Source organism: Otolemur garnettii, unplaced genomic scaffold (genome assembly GCF_000181295.1).
Source record: "Otolemur garnettii isolate 467f Iridium unplaced genomic scaffold, OtoGar3 scaffold00054, whole genome shotgun sequence".
NCBI classification, from domain to species: domain Eukaryota; kingdom Metazoa; phylum Chordata; class Mammalia; order Primates; family Galagidae; genus Otolemur; species Otolemur garnettii.
This window is the reverse complement of record NW_003852449.1, coordinates 4,701,888-4,722,830: the sequence shown is the minus strand read 5'-3', so window position 1 is coordinate 4,722,830 and position 20,943 is coordinate 4,701,888. Positions and strand designations below refer to the sequence as shown.

At 35.0% G+C, this 20,943-nt stretch overlaps 1 protein-coding gene across 1 annotated transcript in view; it reads right to left on the bottom strand.

Moving 5' to 3' along the window:
• SOS2 (SOS Ras/Rho guanine nucleotide exchange factor 2) overlaps nucleotides 1-20,943 on the bottom strand; it is an 84,257-nt gene that overhangs the window by 24,823 nt on the left and 38,491 nt on the right. The window contains exons 8-14 of the mRNA XM_003792157.3: nucleotides 19,951-20,049; nucleotides 13,541-13,668; nucleotides 12,100-12,755; nucleotides 11,243-11,324; nucleotides 9,735-9,857; nucleotides 2,911-3,014; nucleotides 1,515-1,737 (exon numbers count right to left, since the gene is read on the bottom strand). Of these exons, the coding sequence (XP_003792205.1) occupies nucleotides 1,515-1,737; nucleotides 2,911-3,014; nucleotides 9,735-9,857; nucleotides 11,243-11,324; nucleotides 12,100-12,755; nucleotides 13,541-13,668; nucleotides 19,951-20,049 (1,415 nt within the window). The remainder of the gene's footprint in view (nucleotides 1-1,514; nucleotides 1,738-2,910; nucleotides 3,015-9,734; nucleotides 9,858-11,242; nucleotides 11,325-12,099; nucleotides 12,756-13,540; nucleotides 13,669-19,950; nucleotides 20,050-20,943) is intronic.

Here is a 20,943-nt window from a genome sequence, read left to right as displayed (position 1 = left end):
GACAAATGGTTACTTGCTAACAGTTTTTAAAATAAGTTTTCTTAACTGGGTCTATTATTTCACCAGAAATGTAGTTTACAAACGGTGTGTCAATGTTTTATGTATGTTACCCTGCTTCCATAACGCACATCACTTATCAAAGGTATTTTTCTATGTCACAAAGGTATGACCACACAAAGTGAAATGCTTTGTTTTTCCTGATGGACTTAACAGTCACTCTGGGAGGAAAAAGTTGAGTCAGTACTACTTGTTTTGTTACCTCAAGTAACAAATTCCTTCACTTCTACCTACTACAAATTCCACAATACGAAAAAACGATACGTTACTGCTTTTTGGTACAATCCCTATAAATAAACTGGCTGCTAATCAGGATAACTTCTCAAGGGTATCTGTATTTTAAAAGGGGGCTCCTACACTATTCACAATAACTAAGATAAGGAATCATCCATCAATAGATGAATGGATAATTCACACTCATACAATGGAATACTATTCAGCCATAAAAAGGAATGAAAAAGGAATGAAATCCTATCATTAACAGAAATATGAATAAGCCTAGAAGACATTATATTAAGCGAAGTAAGTCAGGCACGGAAAAGAAAAACACAGCAAGTTCTTCCTCATCTGTGAGAGCTGACAACATTTTTGAGCTGACAGAAGCAGAGAGCAGAACTGAGGGTCTTAGAGGCTGGAAAGGGTGACAGGGGAGGGAAGAGTGGGGATGCTGGTTAACAGGTACAGAGTTATAGATAGATAGGATGCACATGGTTAACTATAATTTATCATGTATTTTCACAAAGCAAAGAGAGGACTTTGAATGTTTGAGGTGATGGATATATGCTTATCACCCTAATTTAATCATCATACACTGTGTACATATATCAAAATACCACTCTATCCCATAAATAGGTACAACTATTAGGTGTCAACTAAAAATAAACGGGTAAAAAATAAATAGCAGACACATCAAAATAATAATAAAAATAAAAGGGAGCTCTCAACGCAGAAAAGTTTTTGACGGAATGATAGTGGTAGGGACATATTTTACAACAGAGAGCTGTTACCTGCAAGGTCTGCACTCTTCATAGGAGCCTGGGTTGTAAATGAAAGAAGAAAGCCTGTCTTATTCAATGTTCTATTCATTTACCATCCAAGAGCCAAGAATCACACTGACTGACTGAATGACCTCAAACTAAAGCAGTCTGAGGAAGTACTGGGAGTAGGAGAGTGGACTGACTTGAATATGGTTGCTGTGCTATTGCATTAGTCTTCTCTCTGCCACTGCTCTTGTGAGAGAGTGCTAGTTCCTAATCCAGGCCTAAACAACAATATAAGATTTTTACCTACAAGATACACTGCAGTTAAAAACTATGCTATGACTGTTCCTCCAAATTCATGAAAACAGATGAGGTATTTTTAAGCACTCACGAATAATCTGCAAAATGTCTGAAAATAGGTAGAGGTGTATTCAAGATTCTTTCCAACAGAGCAGGAAAATTATATTAATTGTCTACCTGTAGAGATCAGATTCCAAAAGTGTTAGCTGACGTGCAATTTCTATTGGATGAAGTGTCATGAGATCAAATGTTTCAAACTGTCCTGGTCTGCTGATATGCCATTCAATTGGTGGAGGGGGACTTTCAAAGGTAATATTATGGCTTATTCCATTTGCCTGAGCTTGCTTCTTCCTCTTGATGATCTTAGCAATTGACTCCACCCATTTCTTCATAGCTTTCCCTGGAAAAAGAACACATAAACAAAAATGACTTTTACTTGACAGACATAACTACAAATCTTCATATAATATTTAACCTTTACTTAGCTTCAACAATTATTAACTCATGGTCAATTTTTGTTTCATCTAACCCTATTCATGTCTTCCCTTCACTCCCTAGATTAACTTTGAAGCAAATTTAAGACATCATATAATTTTATTCATATTTAAGTATGTGTCTCTAAAAGAATCTTTAATAATCACAATAATAACACATAAAAACTGATAACTTCCTAATATACTGTATCTTCAAATATTTTGTTAGTGTTTAAATTTCTCTAATTGTCGCATAAAAGTTTTCTTGTAGTTGATTTGAAGAAGACTTTGATCCACATACTGCATTAGTCAGCCATGTCTCAGGTCTTCCTTAATCTATGGGTTACCATAAATGTTCGTTTTAGCTTGTAAGTTGAAGAAACTGAATCCTTTGCCCTACAGTGTTTCCCAAGGCTGCATTTTGCCAACTCTATCTATGTGCTAGCATTCATCATCCCCTACATTTTCTCTATCCCCTACATTTTCTGTAAACCAGAGACATAAAGATTTGGTGTGATTCAGGATCAATTTTTTTGCATGAATACTTGTCAAGAATGCTTCCAGCAGGAGGCATAGAACGTCCAGTTACCTCTCTTTTTGTGATGTTATGTATCCACTTACGATAAATCCCTTCATTATTTCACTAGTAATTCAGAAATGGTGAGATTCTACCACTCCTTCTTCTCTATAATATCAATCGAAACACTTCTCTGATGATAGACTTTCCCTCCTAAGGTGTAACTTTCATAGAAAAGGACTATGTAAGTCCCACTGTTCTCTGGCCAAAGTAACAGAACAAGAACCTATCTTAGAAAAAAGAAATAGACATAGAATAATCATATTCTCTATCTTAAATAAAATTCCCCTTAAAGAACAAGTAGGGCATAAAATAATCTAGACTTGTTATGTTTTTTTTCTTTTAGAGACATTCAGAGTTCCAAGATGGCTGCAAACATGAGCTCCTTAGAGTCTATAAAACCACCCTGAATGTTATTTCAGCTTAAAAAAAAAAAAAAAGCTTAACTTCTTAATTAAGTCACACAAGCTTGAAAATAAACTCATGTGCAACAAAGATTCAATCAAACCTTTAAATAATATACCTCTTACACTTGAAATGAAGGATTCTAGTCTTTCAAGTAATTCCAAATCTCTTTCAAAGTCATAAAAATGGTGTTCAACCCAGTGCCGAAACACATTTAAGATCCTGATAACATGAAAAGAAACAAACACATTTGAGTGAAAACTAAGTATTTGATTACACTTCTTTCAACTTCTCTAATTTCAGGATGATAGCTTGACATACAAGGTCCAATACAATATTCAATAGGTCTCTAATCTACATTTAATTAATACCTTAAGTGCTTCAATAACATGAAGAGAGTAGATCTTCAGACTGTGCATTACTTTAAAATTACACTTTAAATATTTACAAGCATAAAAATTTGTTAACAAAAAGCACCTTATTTTTAGTCACATGTAGAAAATTCATACTTTACAGTACAAAAGTTATTTTTAAGTTCTTTTTTTTTTTTGAGACAGAGCCTCAAGCTGTCCCCCTGGGTAGAGTGCAGTGGCATTACAGCTCACAGCAACCTCCAACTCCTGGGCTCAAGCGAGTCTCCTGCCTCCGCCTCCCAAGTAGCTGGGACCACAGGCGCCTGCCACAACGCCCGACTATTTTTTGGTTGCAGCCAACATTGTTGTTTGGCGGGTCCGGGCTGGGGATTTGAACCCGCCACCTTAGGTGTACGTGGCTGGTGCCTTAGCCGGTTGAGCTATAGGCGCCGAGCCTATTTTTAAGTTCTTAAACTTAAAAAGTATTTTTTAAGCTAGGTATATATTTAACCAAGGAAGTAAAAGATCTCTAGACAGAAAACTATAAAATATTGATGAAAAAAATTGTAGATGACACAAATGAAAAAACATCCCATGCTCAAAGACCAAAAGAATTACTTTCCTTAAAATAACCACACTCTCCGCTCGGCAACTATAGTTCAACTGGCTAAGGCGCCAGCCACGTACACCTAAGGTGGCGTTCGAATCCCCAGCCCAGACCCGCCAAACAACAATGACGGCTGCAACCAAAAAACAGCCAAGCATTGTGGTGGGCACCTGTGGTCCCAGCTACTTGGGAGGCGGAGGCAGGAGACTCGCTTGAGCCCAGGAGTTGGAGGTTGCTGTGAGCTGTAATGCCACAGCACTCTACCCAGGGGGACAGCTTGAGGCTCTGCCTCAAAAAAATAAAAAATAAATAAAATAACTACACTCTCAACAGCAATCTACAGACTCAATGCAATCCCTATCAAAATACCAATGTCATTTTTCACAGAATTAGAAAAAACAATCCTAAAATTTATATGGAACCAAAAAAGAGCCTGAATAGCCAAAGTAACCTGGAGGCCTCACATTGTCCGACTTCAAATTATACTACAAGGATAGAGTAAGCAAACCAGCGTACTACTAGTATAAAAACAGACACACAGATCAATGGAAAAGAATAAAGAACCCAGAAATAAAGCCATATACTTACAGCCAACTGATTTTTGACCAAGTTGACACTGTACACTGGGAAAGGACACCCTTTTTATTTAATGGTGTCAAGAAAATTGGAATGCAACAGGCAGAAAATGAAACTGGACCATATACAAAAATCAACTCAAGATAGATTAAAGACTTGATTATAAGACCTCAAACTATTATATCAAAGAGACACTTACTTTCAAATGTTTATTGCAGCACTATTCTCAATAGCTAAGATACTGAATCAACCTAAATGCCCATCAATGGAGAATTGGCTAAAGGAAATATGGTTTAAATACACACAATGGAATAAAATTCAGCCTTCAAAAGAATGAAATCATGTCTTTACAACAACATGGATGGAACTAGAGGCCAATTTTTAAGTAAAAAACTCAGACATAGAAAGACAAATACCACATATCCCTCACTTATAAGTAGGAGCTAAATAACAGGTTTTATATTATTCCAAAAGACAAAAATAGAAGAGCCGTTTTGTTTCACAGCATCACAAAAATGGTTACCTATAACCTCACAGAGAGATTTAATCAACTGTGCAAATATAACAGCACACTCAGCACCACAGAGACATACAGATAGACTAAATTAGTTTCATTAGCATTTTTTTTCATTACTTCAACAAGAAGTCTTTCTCAGGCTTAGAAAATACATTTAATTCTCCATCTCTGTCATGCTATTTATAATAAAACAAGTTTAAGTCATTGTATACCTGATTAGCTCAGTGGCTTACAAAATATTTCAGAATATCACAAAATTTTTAGTTTCTAGTTTACATTTAGATCAATCTAAAGGAGTAAGGTCTCGGCCCCATATGCCGGAGGTGGCGGGTTCAAACCCAGCCCCAGCCAAAAACTGCAAAAAAAAAAAACAAACAAAAAAAACATCAATTTAAATGGTTCTATTTCTGTTTTCTTTCCTTCCTAGTTTTTATAGGATCAATATAATTTTAAAATTATCATGCAAAAGAAAAAATATCTCATCACTAGACTTCATCAAAATTAAAAACTTTTGCTTATCAAAGAAATCATTAAGAAAACTAAGAGGCCAGGTATGTTAGGTCATACTTATAATTCTAACATGTTGGGAAGCTGAGGAGAAGCACAGCTTATGATCAGGTCAAGACCAGCCTGGGCAATATAGTAAGACCTCATTTCTTTCAAAAAGTCTTTTTTTTATTAGCCAGGTGAGGTGGTGCATACCTGCAGTCTCAGCTACTTAGAAGGCTGAGGCACTAGGACTGCTGGAGCCCAAGAGTTCGAGCCTGCAGTACCCTATGAAAACCTGCCACTGCACTGCAGCCTTGGCAACAGAATAAGACCCTGTCTCAAAGAAAAACAAAAACAAAACAGAAGAAAAAAGAAAAAAAAAAAAAGAAAATTAATAGGTAAGTGATAGACTGGGAGAAAATGTTTATAAGTACCTGAGAAAGGACTGCCACTCCGTCCTATTCAATACACTTTTATAACTCAGTAAAAAATAGAGATTTGAACAGATTGTTCATAAAATAAGTATGAATGGCCAATAAGAGAAGATAAAAAAAATTTAAAAGTTCTAAACATCATTAGTCATTGGGGAAATATAAATTAAAGCCATAATGAAATACCACTACACACTCAGCAGTATGGCTAAGATATAAAGACTGATATCATTAAATGTTTGTGAGCATACAAAACAACTGTAACTCTCATACTTCAATGGTGAAATGTGTTTGGAAGATGTTGGCGCACATTCTTTGAAAAGTAAACATACACCACCTTGTGACCCAGCCACTCTACTCTGCGTTATCTACCCAAGGAAAGTAAAAATTCATATTCACAATAAGACTTCTAAGATAAAGTTAATAGTAGCTTTATTCACAATAATCGAAAACTAGAAAAAACCCAGGTATCCATCAGTGGGAAAAAACGAATGAATAAATGTGATATATTCATAGAAAAAAAACACTATTGCAGTAATAAAATAAACTAATATAAACAATAATACAAATGATTCTGAAAAGTGTGCTGAGTTAATGAAGTCAGATACAAAAGAGCATGTAAGAATCCATTTACATAAAATTCTAAAACAGGTAAAACTTATCCATTGAGGGAGAAATCAGAATATTGCCTGTAGGTAGTATGAACAAAAAATGTCTCTATATTCTATATATTGATCTGTATCTAAATCAAGATATTTTTATATCTTGGAAAGAGTTTTGATTATAGAAATACATATGGTTTGTCAAAAGTCAACAATTCTGTCCAGGTGCAGTGGTTCACACCTGTGATCCTAGCACTTTGGGAGCCGAGGCAGGTGCACTGCTTCAGCTCAGGAGTTCGAGACCAGTCTGAGCAAGACTGAGACTCTGTCTCTACTAAAATAGAAAAACTAGCCAGGCATTGTAGCAGGTGCCTGTAGTCCCAGTTCTTGGAAGGGTTAGGCAAGAGAATCGCTCGAGCCCAAGAGTTTCAGGTTGCTGTGACCTATGACACCACTGCACTTTACCCAGGGCAACCAAGAGACACACTGTCTCAATAAATAAATAAATAAATAAATAAATAAATAAAATTCAACAATTCCTTCTTTCTAGTAGGCAGGAAAAACATTGAACAAAAGTACACATAAAATGTATGGATTTCACTATATGCACATTTTAAAACAAAGCAATAATAAAGAAAAAACTTAACAACATATAAGTTGAAATATTTAAGGAACAGTGGACTTCAAAATATGTCCAAAAAGGCTGGGCAGGGTGGCTCACGCCTATAATCCTAGAACTCTGGGAGGCTGAAGTGGGTGGACTGCCTGAGCTCAGGAGTTCGAGACCAGTCTGAGCTACAGTGAGACCCCCATCTCCAAAAACAGTCAGGCGTTGTGGCAGGTACCTGTAGTCCCAGCTACTTGGGAGACTGAGTTTAAGAGGATTGTTTGAGCCCAAGAGTTTGAGGTTGCTGTGAGCTATAATGCCAGAGCACTCTACCAAGGGTGACAAAACAAGACTCTGTCTTACCAAAAAAAAAAAAAAAAAAAAAGTCCAAAAAAATTAAATAATCAATGAACTAGTAGATGAATGATAAATGGATATGTGAACAGATAGAATAGATGGACACATATCTACGGGGTGGGTTTACGGGTGCTCACTACAAAATTCTCTCAACTTTGCTATTTGTTTAAAGATTTCATAATAAAATGTTGGAAAAATTACCATCGTGTACTTTGCTAAAAATCCTGCAATGTTCACAAAACAGGTTTAACAATTTGACTTGGATTTCAAGGTCATCTTCCACTATACCCCACTCCATATAGTTAATCTCATCTACTATTACTTGAAATGCTATATCTACATTCTTCCCAGGTCAATTTCCTTACCTATTTCCTCTGCACATTATTCACATTTCTGTTTTCTTGCCTTTGTTCATATTATTTCCTATTACCCTAATATCTACAATCACCTTTCTGCCTATCTAAATCCTATATATCCTTTAGGAACAATCTCAGACTTTACCTCTTCCAAGGTGTCTTCCCTAATTACTCCTCTCTAATTTCAGCTATTCCTAAAATTTTATACAGATGTATTTTTCTAAGCCACTTACACATTCAAAGTAGAATAGTGCATAAATGTTTTGTGTTTCCCCTTTCCTCTATAAAATTATAGCATCAAGGTACCATAGTATCATGACAGTCTATGTTGTTTTGTACTCACCATAGTACTGAACTAAGAACAGAAAATGCTTAGAAATACTTAAAGAACTTACATGACTGAAAGACTAAAATTATATTCCCCCCTACACAGCAACCTCATAAATGTATGTCTCATAGTAAGAGACTTAATTTGAATGTAGATTAGTACAAATGCATCACAGGTAGAAGAAAAAAATTAATTTTTTTATTGCTGACAGGCAAATAATCTCATCTTTTTAAACAAAGGATGACATATTAAAAGTTTTAACTGAAAGATGTATATATAGCCGGGAGCACTAACATTCCTCTAAAAAACTCCATTTACTTATGGCAATTATCCTGGAAAATAAATAATAAACTTAGTTCCAAAGTTAAAATTTATTGGTCAACTTTAACCAAGGAAACTCAACATTTAGAGAGAAAAAAAATTGAGATCATGTATCATTAATAAAATAACTTGGGGGCGGTACCTGTGGCTCAGTGAGTAGAGCACTGGCCCCATATACCGAGGGTGGCAGGTTCAAACCCGGCCCCGGCCAAACTGCAACAAAAAATAGCCAGGTGTTGTAGTGGACGGCTGTAGTCCCAGCTACCTGGGAGGTGGAGGCAAGAGAATCACCTAAGCCCAGTAGTTGGAGGTTGCTGTGAGCTGTGATGCCACAGCACTCTTCTAAGGGCAATAAAGTGAGACTCTGTCTCTGAAAAAAAATAAAAATAAAAATAAAATAAAATAAAATAAAATAACTTGGTTTCCAGTGGGCAGACAATGCTTTCGTTCTCACTTAGACTCTAAGAATGGCTAATTAGAGTTTCTAATTTTCAATGCTTAGTATTATTAAAAAAGTACCACACTGAGTAAAGAACTCAAACATAGATTTCAATACCATTGTGCACTGCCTTTAAATGATCTAGCTCAAATTACTCAATTTTGCTAAGTTTCAATTTCCTCATATATAAAGGGGGAACAGTAAACATGTTGTAAAGATGAGATTAAAAAATCAAAGTTAGGGCAATGCATCGCACTCAGCAAGTACTTAACAACTGGCAGTTGCTATAACCAAATATTTTTGTAGAAATTATCACAATGACATCTTTAAGAAATGTCTATGTATTTTGTGAGAGGTGAGTGTAAAAGAGCTAGAACTTTCACAAATGCTACAAACTGTAAAAATGGTATCAATGATCACAATGAGACATGAAGGAAAAAGGTTGACAGTAAGCAAGGCCATCTGAAATTTTGTAATTTTTACTTTTAGTAATAAATAGGTATCCTGATCTCTAAGCATAATATGTCACAAGCCAGAGATATTCAACATAACACATTTCTTCGGGGTATTTAAGAATAGCTTCACAGATAAAGAACTTTGGAAGTTTAATTTAACTGCTATTTAATAATAATACCTACATTCAAATTAAGAGCTCAGACTTTTTATGTTAATTATACACTCAAAATTTAATGACACATAAAAATATAACAGGGCTCAGCACTTATAGCTCAGCAGCTACTGCGCCAGCTACATACCCAGACCTGGCGGGTTCAAACCCAGCCCGGGCCCGCCAAATAACAATGACAACTACAACAACAAAAAAATATAGCTGGGCATTGTGGCAGACACCTGTAATCCCACCTACTTGGGAGGCTGAGGCAAGAGAATCATTTAAGCCCAAGAATTGGATGTTTTATGTATATGTATATATATAAACACATATAATAGTCAGGCCAAACCTAAGTTGCACTGGTTGGACATATTCCTTGCGAAATCTTTTAAGGTCTGCACTGATTGGCTGCTCGCCTTTCTCTATTGCCAGTTTGTCTGCTTCAGTAGGTTCTGGCTCTGGAATTTCAAATCTGAGAAAAAAGCAAAAAGAGAGAAATTTGGTCATCCACAAATGAAAAGTATTTAAAATACAACAGGAAAAATATAACAACTGAGCAGCCCTCTTTCCTATGACTTCAATGAAAGGTGTAATTACTGTTTGTTAAACTTCCCTTAAGGTCTGATATGCTACCAAAAATGGCCTTTGGCTCTATGATGCTAAGTTTTTGTATTCTTTCTTTCATCAAAAAGTTTTATAACTAGCATTGATCAACACAAAAAAGGCCCATGGAAAAACCCAAGAAAAGAATCCACAAGGAGTACAGTCTCCTTAAAGAACACAACAGAAATGGCTTATGTAAATAATCCGTCCTTAATGTTTATATGATTAAAATGAAAGTGGACAAATCAAATTTCCTTAATTAAATAAGGCTAAAAAATGCAAAGAGAAGGCCAAAACTGAAATTTTAACAATATTTAAACAATATATAACTAAGTGGGTAAAATAAAAATCAAAGTTAAATAAAAAAATCCTTGACCAACCATAGGAAATACAGCTAAAATATAAATCTAACAAGTATGTTTTCTTTATTTTGGACACAAAAATAAGATTAAGTAGATCTTCAGAGCACATTATGATAACTCAGTCTGGTAAATTTAGTATCACAGAACAACACAGTGATAGAAGTCAAGATGAATTCTGTTAAGTTTTAAAATACGAAACAAAAATCATTTGGGGGTTCAGAGTCTGTATTTAGAACTATAAAGCATTTTAAATGTCACTGAAATACCAAGAAAAAAATTGCAACCCAACTTAATTTTTAAAAATTAATTATAATAAAGGAATTGTTAACTTTCAGGTTCAATAATGATATGTGATTTTAAAAAATAAGAGTCCTTATCTTTTAGATACATAGAAAAATATTTACAGATGACATATGTTGTCTGAGATCTACTTCAAAATAATCCCTGGGGGTAAGGTGTTAAATCTGCAGGGAAACAGATGAAACATAAGTTGATAATTAAAAGTTGACTGATATACAAATGGATTTATTATAGTCTTCTATCCACTCTTGTATATGCTTTGAAATTTTTCATAACAAATTTTAAAAGTGAAAAGCAGAAAAGTCTCTTTTATGGAAGGATCATTTATTGAACAGAACAATTTTCATAAAAATGCAAAGTTTATTTTATCTTCTACATTAGATTTTTAGGTTACTATTTGAAATGTTGCTAAGAGATAAAAAGATCTGTTATTAACAGGAACTTCAAGGAGCCCTCTATCTGAAGAGTAGTAGAGCCAAATAAATTACGTTTAATAACTACTCAAGTATGTATTAGGTACTAGGTAGTTTGTAAAATATACAGTTAACTTTTCACAAAATGCCAAGGTAAGTGGAATAAGTATTTTTCTTACCGTTCAATCAGTAAGCTTAGCAATTCCTGTGGTTTACAAAATGAACGATACGTGGTAAGAAAAGTACGGACAAAATTGGGATCTGAAAAGGTAAAGCATAAAGTAAGTTTTATGTTTAATTCACTCAGTAATTTACTCAGCTTAGTTAATTCAGAGTACCCTGCTTTGGAGGCTTTCATTCCTCTTCTTTTCTATTTTGGCTCCTCCCACCACAACTTTTCCTGTCAATCATGGTATTGGTTATTTCCTTTTTTTTTTTTTTTTTGGTTGGGCTGGGTTAGAACCCACCACCTCCGGCATATGGGGCAGGCGCCTTACCCTTTGCTACAGACACCACCCCATTCTTTTTTTTTTTTTTTTAATTTGATATAGGATCTTACTCTGTCAGCTAGGCTAGGGTGTGGCAGCCTAATCACAGTTCACTGTAGTCTCCAACTCCTGGGCTCAAGTGATCTTCCTGCCTCAACCCCCTAAGTAGCTGGGACTATAGGTTCACACCACCAAACCTGGCTAATTTTTTAAATTTTCTGTATGTTTCTCAAGCTGGCCTTGAACTCCAGGCCTCAAGCTATCCTTCCACGTTAGCCCCCCAGAGGCTAGGATTAGCGGTGTGACCGTACCCAGTCTGTGGTATTTCTTGGTAATTGAGAATTGTTTTTAATTCAAGATTCATGAATATGAAAATTTTATGAATATTCACTAAGTAACAATAATTACATTTTTAGAAACAAAATTATTTATTCTTTTTGATTATACAGCATTTTTATATTTTCGAGGCAATCCATTCTTTTTTCCCCAAGCCTCAAATATTTGGGGTCCTAGGCCCTAAGTAAGCATTTAGAATGAGTTTTACATACCTGCATACATATGATATGTTAACCTTTCAATTAATTTCACCACAGTTCCTCCTTTAATAATGGGGATTCCACTTCGACTTTGCAAGTTGTCTTCAAAAACGATATTTTCCTCAGAGTCTTTTACTACAAAACGATACACTTCTGGACTTGGTAATCTCAATGGCTGCTCATTTTCTTCTTTCAATAATACTGAATCTAGCATTCGATCTAGAGTACTCCGATAATGAAGAGAAATGAGGGCTGCCATCCAATTGTTTTTCTCTTCAGCAGACTTAGCAGCAAATATTATGCTGTTTTCATCTTTGGATACTAATTCAAAAGCATGTTTGTACTCACAGGTATCTTCTTTATCACAGATTTGTATTTTCCTCATGACAAATTTTTCTTTTAATCTGTATTCAGCACTACTGTAACCTGGAAGTCGGGTCTGGCCATGATTAGGTTTACAACTGATCATTAAGCCATCAAAGAGAAAAATATGCCGTTCATGTTTAGCACCAATTCTTGTCAATGGTCCTTCCATAATGAATTCATTGCAACACTGTCCAATATCTTTGCCTTCCCATCCATCTATGTTTTTCTGAATTTCATTCATTTTTTTGATAGCCAGGTGCTTGCTTCTTAATTGACGATTATAAAAAGGGCAAACAGGATCCCTAAAATAACACCAAGATAAATTTAGCCTACTCAATGACTAGGCAATCCTATCCGCTTCAAGCATGAACTACCTCAAATCAAGCAGTGAAAATATTAAGTAAACACTAGATTTTACCACGGCATTTACTTTTCTTCTAACTTTGCCACTAATTTTATTATGTCCCAATTTTATTATTACAAAACAAAAGTATTACAGGCTCTATATTTCATTCCTAATGCCTTAAGAACTAAAATTACAAAGAATCCTAAATTTCTCTTACAGATTACTATAAAATTATTAAATACACATTTTTAAAAATTTATTAAGTATATTTTAACAATATGACAATGCTATTGTTTTTGTTTTGCTTTGTTTTAGTTTTGAGACAGAGTCTCTGTTGCCCAGACTAGCTCATAGCAACCTGAAACTCCTGGATTCAAGTGATCCTCTTGCCTCAGACTCCTGAATAGCTCAAGTACAGGTGCCACCACAAAGCCTGGCTAATTTATTTTTCTGTATTTAGTAGAGATGGGGGTCTCCCTCTTGCTCAAGCTCATCTCAAGCTCCTGAACCCAAATGATCTTCCTGCCTAGGCCTCCCAGAGTGCTAGGATGACAGGTATGCACCACTGCACTGGCCTGACAATGCTAATAGTAAGATTAAAAGACCAAAAGAAAAATGTGAAAGAAAAATAAAACTTTAAAGAATGTAACTATCACTAAAAATCATATAAATTTAGAAAAGCAGGAATCAGATACAATGAAATACGTAAAAGTATTTAGATTTTCAACAGTTCAGAATTACCCAGGTCGACGTCTAGGTGCATACTGCCTGTAAATTCGGTCCATGCTACCCTGGAGATTCAGGAGGGCAGTAATAGCTTGATTCAAACACTCTCTGTCTTCTTGCTCTTCACTACATGCTTTCAATTGCTAAAAAAAAACCCAACAATAAAAATTAAAACTACATTGTTTAATTCTTCCTCCAACTTTCTATAATAGTATTTAGAGAAAGTAGCAACAAATACTATCAATTTTAAATAAATTTGAAATATACTTAAATAAAAAAGCTATAACTTTATATAATTATGTATGCCTCTGAACTCCTCAAACCAACCCTCTTCCTACTGTAAATACAATGCAGATATAAAAAACTGTTAGCATACCAATTATGAAAAAAAACCACTATGAAACTCATTTGGACATTTTCCACATACACAAAAAGAGTTCACAAGAGCTCAAACATAAAACTTATAAATCACTTTTATTCATTCGTACTATAAATAGGAAAAAAAACAAAATTATTTCATGTTCTCTATTAATTGTTAGTGTTTTCAAAAAGCTTATAAATCTCTGTAATATAACATACTCAAGTATACTAACTTCTGCATTTCAATCCATCATAAATGTCTTTAAATAGCACCACTGGTTTTTTGTTTTTTTTTTTTTTTTTGAGTTGAGGTCTTGCACAGTGGCATCATCATAGCTTACTGAAACCTCAAACTCCTGGGCTTAAGCAATTCTTCTGTCTCAGCCTTCCAAGTAGTTGGGACTACAGCTGTGTACCACTAAGCCCAACTAATGTTTTTTATTTTGGGGTAGAGATGGGGTGTCATGCTTGTTTAGGCTGGTCTTGAACTGGCTCACCTCAGCCTGCCAGAGTGCTAGAATTATAGGCGGTCTTCCAGTGACATTTTTTATAACCTAAAATTCAACTGTTTTAGTAAATACCAAGAAACCATGAGAATTAATATTCTATCTTACCCTTAGAAATAAGATTTGAAAATTGATTTATTAATCCCTAGAACTCTAGCTTTATCTATCCAAAACTTTCTCTTGTATCTTACTCTCAAAAAGGAAGAAAATTTACTTATCATAATTATTCAGATTAAATTATGCTGCAATGTTTCAATTTTTTTGACAGAAGATTTCAAAGTGGAGGACTACATACACAATATAGATATAAATGCTTAGTATGTAAGATTATGTAGGTATAAATATTATGTAAGAATATGGGAATTTATGATCACTTCTTTCAGAAAATTTTATAAAACTTAAATCTACTTTGTGATCTTTAACTTACTAGAAATTTTGTGATAAATTAAAAATGTCCTTCTGTTTTAAGAACAATCTCAAAAGCATTCAGCAATGATTGCCTTTCCTCAGCAAGGAAACAACTGGACATTGTTTGAGAGACATACCTTTCATTTATATGTCCTAAAAATTATTCCCTCTGTGGAACACAGAGCCACCTGACTTTTTAAAAAGATGCATTTAGAGGTCTTACCATCAAAAGATTAATAATGGAAATAATTTGACTATCAAAAGTAATACCTTAATCTCTAGACTAAAGAATAAAAAACTGAAAGTATAAAGGGAGGAAAGTCAAAGTACCACAGAAAGTTTGAAAAAGGATCAGTATTTGGTTATTCTGATTTTTTTTTTTTTGAGACAGAGTCTCACTTTGTCACCTTCGGTAGAGTGCTATGGAGTCTTAGCTCACAGCAACCTCAAACTCTTGGGTTCAAGCAATTCACTTGCCTCAGCCTCCCAGTAACTAGGACTCTACAGGTGCCTGCCACAAGATCCGGCTATTTTTTAGAGACAGGTCTCACTCTGCCTCAGGCTGGTTTCAAACTCGTGAGCTCTGGCAACCCACTCACTTCAGCCTTCCAAGTGCTGGGATTACAGGTGTGAGCCACCACACCCAGTGGTTATTCTGATTTTTAAAGATGAAAATTACTTGCAAAATCACTATCACTTACTTTGCTGCTCTAAAGATTTCTCACAATAACCTTCCCAGCTCCACTCTAATTGTTTTTGTGGATCTATTTCCAAATTACCACTAATAATGGGAGTCTACAAAAAAAAGTATGAGGAAAATTTCTATTGTTCACTTGGTCTTAAGGCTGCTCAACAAATAAACTCTTCCACATCTTTTTTTTAAAGAGATGGAGTCTTGCTCTGTCACCTGGGCTGGAGTACAGTGGTGGAATCACAATTCACAGTGGCCTTAAATTCCTGTCTTCATAAGATGCTCCCACTTCAGCTTCCCAAGTAGCTGAGACTATAGTCACGCACCACCACACCTAGCTAATTTTTTTGGTTTTTTAGAAGGTCTTACTAGGTTCTCCAGGCTGGTCTTGAACTCCTGGCCTCATGCTGTCCTCCCACCTCATATTCCCAAAGTGCTGGGATTATTGGTGTGAGCCACCACACTTAGCCTACGTGTCATTTTAGGATATTTAGAGTATAAGATCACCCAGTGATAGAAAAACGTAAAACAGCCACTGCTCTGTCTGGCATACCCTTAGTCTAATAATTTGCTAAAAACAGCATTTCTTTAATTTTCAGCAGTGAGATTTAATAAACTTCAGATTAACAAATACCTAACCTAATTTACTACAGATATTTGAAAAAATGTCTTCTAAACATCTTACAGTGCCACAGAAATTACTATACAGAACTACTTACAAATAACTCAGGCCCCATTAGTTTTCTACACATGGGCCTCTTCCCTCCTTCTCTACCCAGTGAATTTACCTCTGAGATACAGTTGAATTTAGAGGGTCTTACCAGGTTGTCCTAGTTGTCCAAATGCTTCCTCTTGATGAAGATACCGTCTGATGATGCCTTTTACCCCTTAAATTTTTTCTTTTGAAATTTATAGAAAAGCTGCTAAGTAACACAAATAATTCCCATATATCCTGAGCCACCATTTTTTTTTTTTTTTTTTTTTTTTTTAGAGACAGTTTCACTTTGTCGCTCTCGGTAAAGTGCTGTGCCTTCACAGCTCATAGCAACCTCCAGCTCTTGGGCTTAGGAGATTCTGTTGCTTCAGCGCCCCAAATAGCTGAGACTACAGGTGCCCGCCACAACACCTGGCTATTTTTTGGTTGCAGTTTGGTGGGGCCAGGTTTAAACCCACCACCCTCGGTATATGGGGCTGGCATCCTACTCACTAGCCACAGGCGCTGCCCCTGAGTCATCAATTTTTAACATTTTGTCATAAACACCATTCTGTGTGCTAATATGTACACACCATTTTTTTCTCTGAACTATTCAAAAGTACCTGTAGTTTGTGATACTATCCATTCAGTTCCTTGCAGAAGAAGGGCAGCCAGTGCTAAATGGTTTTCCTTTTGTGTTAGTAATATAAGGAAAAGTCAAAGGTATCACAAATTACTCTCAAATAGTATCATTCTCCTTTCCTCTTTTAATATTTCAGTGATATGTCAAAGAACAATGATCTTCGTTCACAGAATCATAGTACAGTGATCAACTTTAGGAATTTAACATTGATAAATGTTAAATTATCTAAATGACAGCACATATTCCAATTTTATCAATTGTCCCAATAACAGCCTTAGGATACTTCCCCTCCAAAACAGGATCCAGTCATTGTTACACTAACTTGTCATGTTTCCATTGTCTCTTAAGCTGCACAATTTCTCAGCATTTGTCTTTCAAGGCTCCCCCAAATAAAAAAGAACATACACATTCAGTAGGACAAATCCCTATACACCAAGGGTATCCAAACTTTTGGCTTCTCTGAGCCACATTGGAAAAAGAAGAGTTGTCTTGGGCCAGACACACAAAAAAATACACAAACACCAATAAAAGCTGATGAGCAAAAAAACCCAAAAATGCCTGTGCGTAATTTTTGTGACATCTACCACCACAGACAAGCAAAAAGTCCTCACATAATCATCCTAATTATGCAGCTGCCTGTTCAGACAGCCTTTTAAAATTACTGAGCAGGTCCCAATTTTAAGATCAGTAATGTAGAAAATGTACATATCTAAGTAATAAAACATTTCTGGCATATTTTTGATGTTTCTATTTTAAAAGTGGGCAACATAAAACTAGTGAGATATTTAACATTGTATTTGAGAAATTAATGCATCGGTATCTGGTTCTATGAAAACAGTTGCAATTCTCAGTTATTTCTCCAGGTACTTATCAGACATTTGGGTTCTAATTTTACTCTTAATGTGCTTCATTCTTGAAAATAGCTGATCATAAATTTAGGTGCTGCCAAAAAGCAATGACATGAATAAGGCAAGGTTGTGAAGTGAGAGATATATGATATTTGTCTCTAGGATGACAAGACCTATAAAAGTCTAGTAAGTGTCATGAAGGCGATGTTAACCAGTTTGATGAAAATATTTCAAACTGTATATAAAACTAGCACATTGTACCCCATGATTACATTGATGTACACAGCTATGACTTAATAATAAAAAAAATGTCTAGTAAGAGACATGATCAAATTTTCCCTAAGTTGAATGTCAGACTGTAGCTGTATGCATTCCATTTAAAAATTGGCAGGTAACATTTATGATGACTGCAAATGAAAGAGCAAATGGATCAAAGTATCAATTACTTTTCTGGAAATCGTGAAATCTGTTTTCAAATTCTTATATCAAATCAAAAAGCAAAGCTGCATATTTTTCACTATTCATAGGACTGCATTTAGCCAACCTGTGAAAATGTATCAAACTATTTGCCTTACTTTGAGCTTTCCGTAATTCCATTTGGAATGCTGTTATGGCTTGAAACATTGTATTGATAAGCTGGTTTTCTCCTTGAAGACCCATGTTTAACTCAAATGAGCGGTTAAACTCACTAAAAAAATTGTACATTTGAAAACCAGTTTTCATCAAGTTCTGGCACAAATTTGGTTTCTAATTCCATCTGCGACTTGATAATGTGAAAAATCTTAAAATCTTATCAATATTTGGCCTAACCTAGCCATTTTACTTCTGAAAAGTAAATGATGTTGCCATGGTCAGCATCAATACTTTTAAGGAATTCCTGAAATTGGCAATGATTCAATCTCTTGGCCCTTACAAATTCACCTTCTTGATAATGATTTCAGGACATTTCCACACCCTTGCAATTGTGAATTGGGCTGCTATAAACATTCGCGTACAAGTATCTTTATGATAAAATGTCCTTTCTTCCTTTGGGTAAATATCTAGTAGGGGGCTTTGGTGGATTGAATGGCAGGTCTATTTTTAGTTCTTTGAGGTAGGTTGTACTAGTTCCTTTCTTTCCACATACACACCAGCACTTGCTGTTCTGGGACTTTGTATAACAGCCATTCTCACTGGTGTTAAGTGATACCTTGTTATGATTAATTTGCATTTCCCTAATGATTAGAGATGTTGAGCTTTTTTTTATGTTTTTCTTGGCCATTAGACTACCTTCCTTTGAAAATTTTCTTAAGAACTCTTGTTACTGACAGCATATGATGCTAGAGGCAAACAGCTTTCAGGCACAAATAGATGAATAATTTGACTGTTTACATCTCCCTGGAGACTAATGGATCCATAAAGAACTCATTAAAAGGACTGGAGGTTTCACTTAAATAATACACAGGCAGCCCCAGATGTATAGATTCCTAAAGTTGTTTTAAATTATTGTCACATCTTGTAAGTCCTATCATTAGCCATATAGTTGCCTTCTAATATTCACCAACATTTAGAAATCCTGGTTTAACTATATAATTGAAACATTTTTTTTCCCTACCTGGATGATTGTTTTTTTAAAACCCTAAGGCTGGTCTTAGAGCTACCGCGCTTCCATCTAAGATCAAGACATTGACTATGATGGTCCAACTCACCCCAGTCACAGCTACTTTTGCTATAATTAATCACTAGCCTCCAAGTCCTTTTAACCAAAGTGACTAAAGCCAGCAGTACTAGTGGTTAGCCAGTTAATTAAAGCATTTTTTTTTTGAAAGATACATACATATTTTTAAAGTGTTGCTTGGGTCCTAGCTAAGAGAGGAAGAATACTATACTGCACACAAAAAAATGTCAACTTCAAAAACACTTTTCTTAATAAGTTAAACATATTTAGTGCAATATTATACATAAAAGTTGTTAATTACGTATAAAACACTGGTATTGTGTATCTCCAAAAATTAATTTTAAAAAGTAAACTCTTTTCTATTAGGTTGGTTCTCTGACATTCAATGTTATGAAATAACAGACAAGGATACATTTTCCTCTCTCTCTATCACATAGGAATTGTCTAAAGATAAGTAAGATATATGGGGTTTTCTCCAAGCTCATTGCAAAAAAGTAAGAATTTTAAGATACTTTATTGTTATGAACAAAACATTTTAAAATAATACAATCAGGTAAAAAACTAATTTTTAGGCCCCAGAAATTCAAGTATTTTTGGTTTAGAAAGCTTTCACCTTACCTTTAATAATTCAAAATAGTGCCAACAATGATATACTGGCACCAGCATAAGGCGTGGAAGAACGTAACGAACTGCCTCTTTAAAACCATCAGCAATGGACTGCAAAACAAAAAGAGTTCAGACTATATCTCTGATACAAGGATACAGAAATAGCTTTTAATTCAAAATAATAATGGAAAGCACATTCTATACTGAAGCACTAAAAGTTATTTTTTCTCTCTTCAAATTATTAGATAAATATATATATTTCTTCATCCTTTATATGACTAAAATAACTTCTACAATAGTTCTCTACAGCTTTTTTTCAAATGTTTGGGCTTCTATATCCCTAAAGGAATTTTGAAGAGCCACATATTCCCCCACCCAAACATTTTTACAGTGTCATCAGCTATGCTTTAAAATTAAATAGTTACAAATGATGTATTTTGAGGAATGTTGCACATTGCATCCTGTAAACATGATTTAAATGCATTTCAAAGAATGACTTAATAAATTTCAGATTTGGCTCATTTAATTTATGAAAATGTCTTGTCATATAATTTGATTGACAAAGCCAGTCTTCACTGCCAAAATAAATAGCCAGCAGTCTGAATTTGTCAGAAGTCTGACTTCATTCTCAAATTCAAATAAGCATATCCATGTCATGTCCTCAAGAACTAAAAACATCTGGAAGAATCTACAATAGTTTTTAACATAGCAGTTCATCAAGGAATGAGTACTTCAGAAGTATCCCCTTTCCTTTATCCCAAATCAATGACGAAGTACTTAAAAAATGTTAATATATCCAATGTACACACCCCTATTATGAAACTAATTTAAACCTTTTTTTAAACCTTTTTATATGAAAGCTATAACCAAACAGCCTAAGAATATGGGGAGAGGGGAGGGAGAAGGGAGGGGGGAATGGGTGGAGGGAGGGGGTTTTTGGAGGGATCACTTCAGAGGTTTACCTTATAGGGGTACAGGTGAATCTTTCTAAGAGTAGAATGTGAA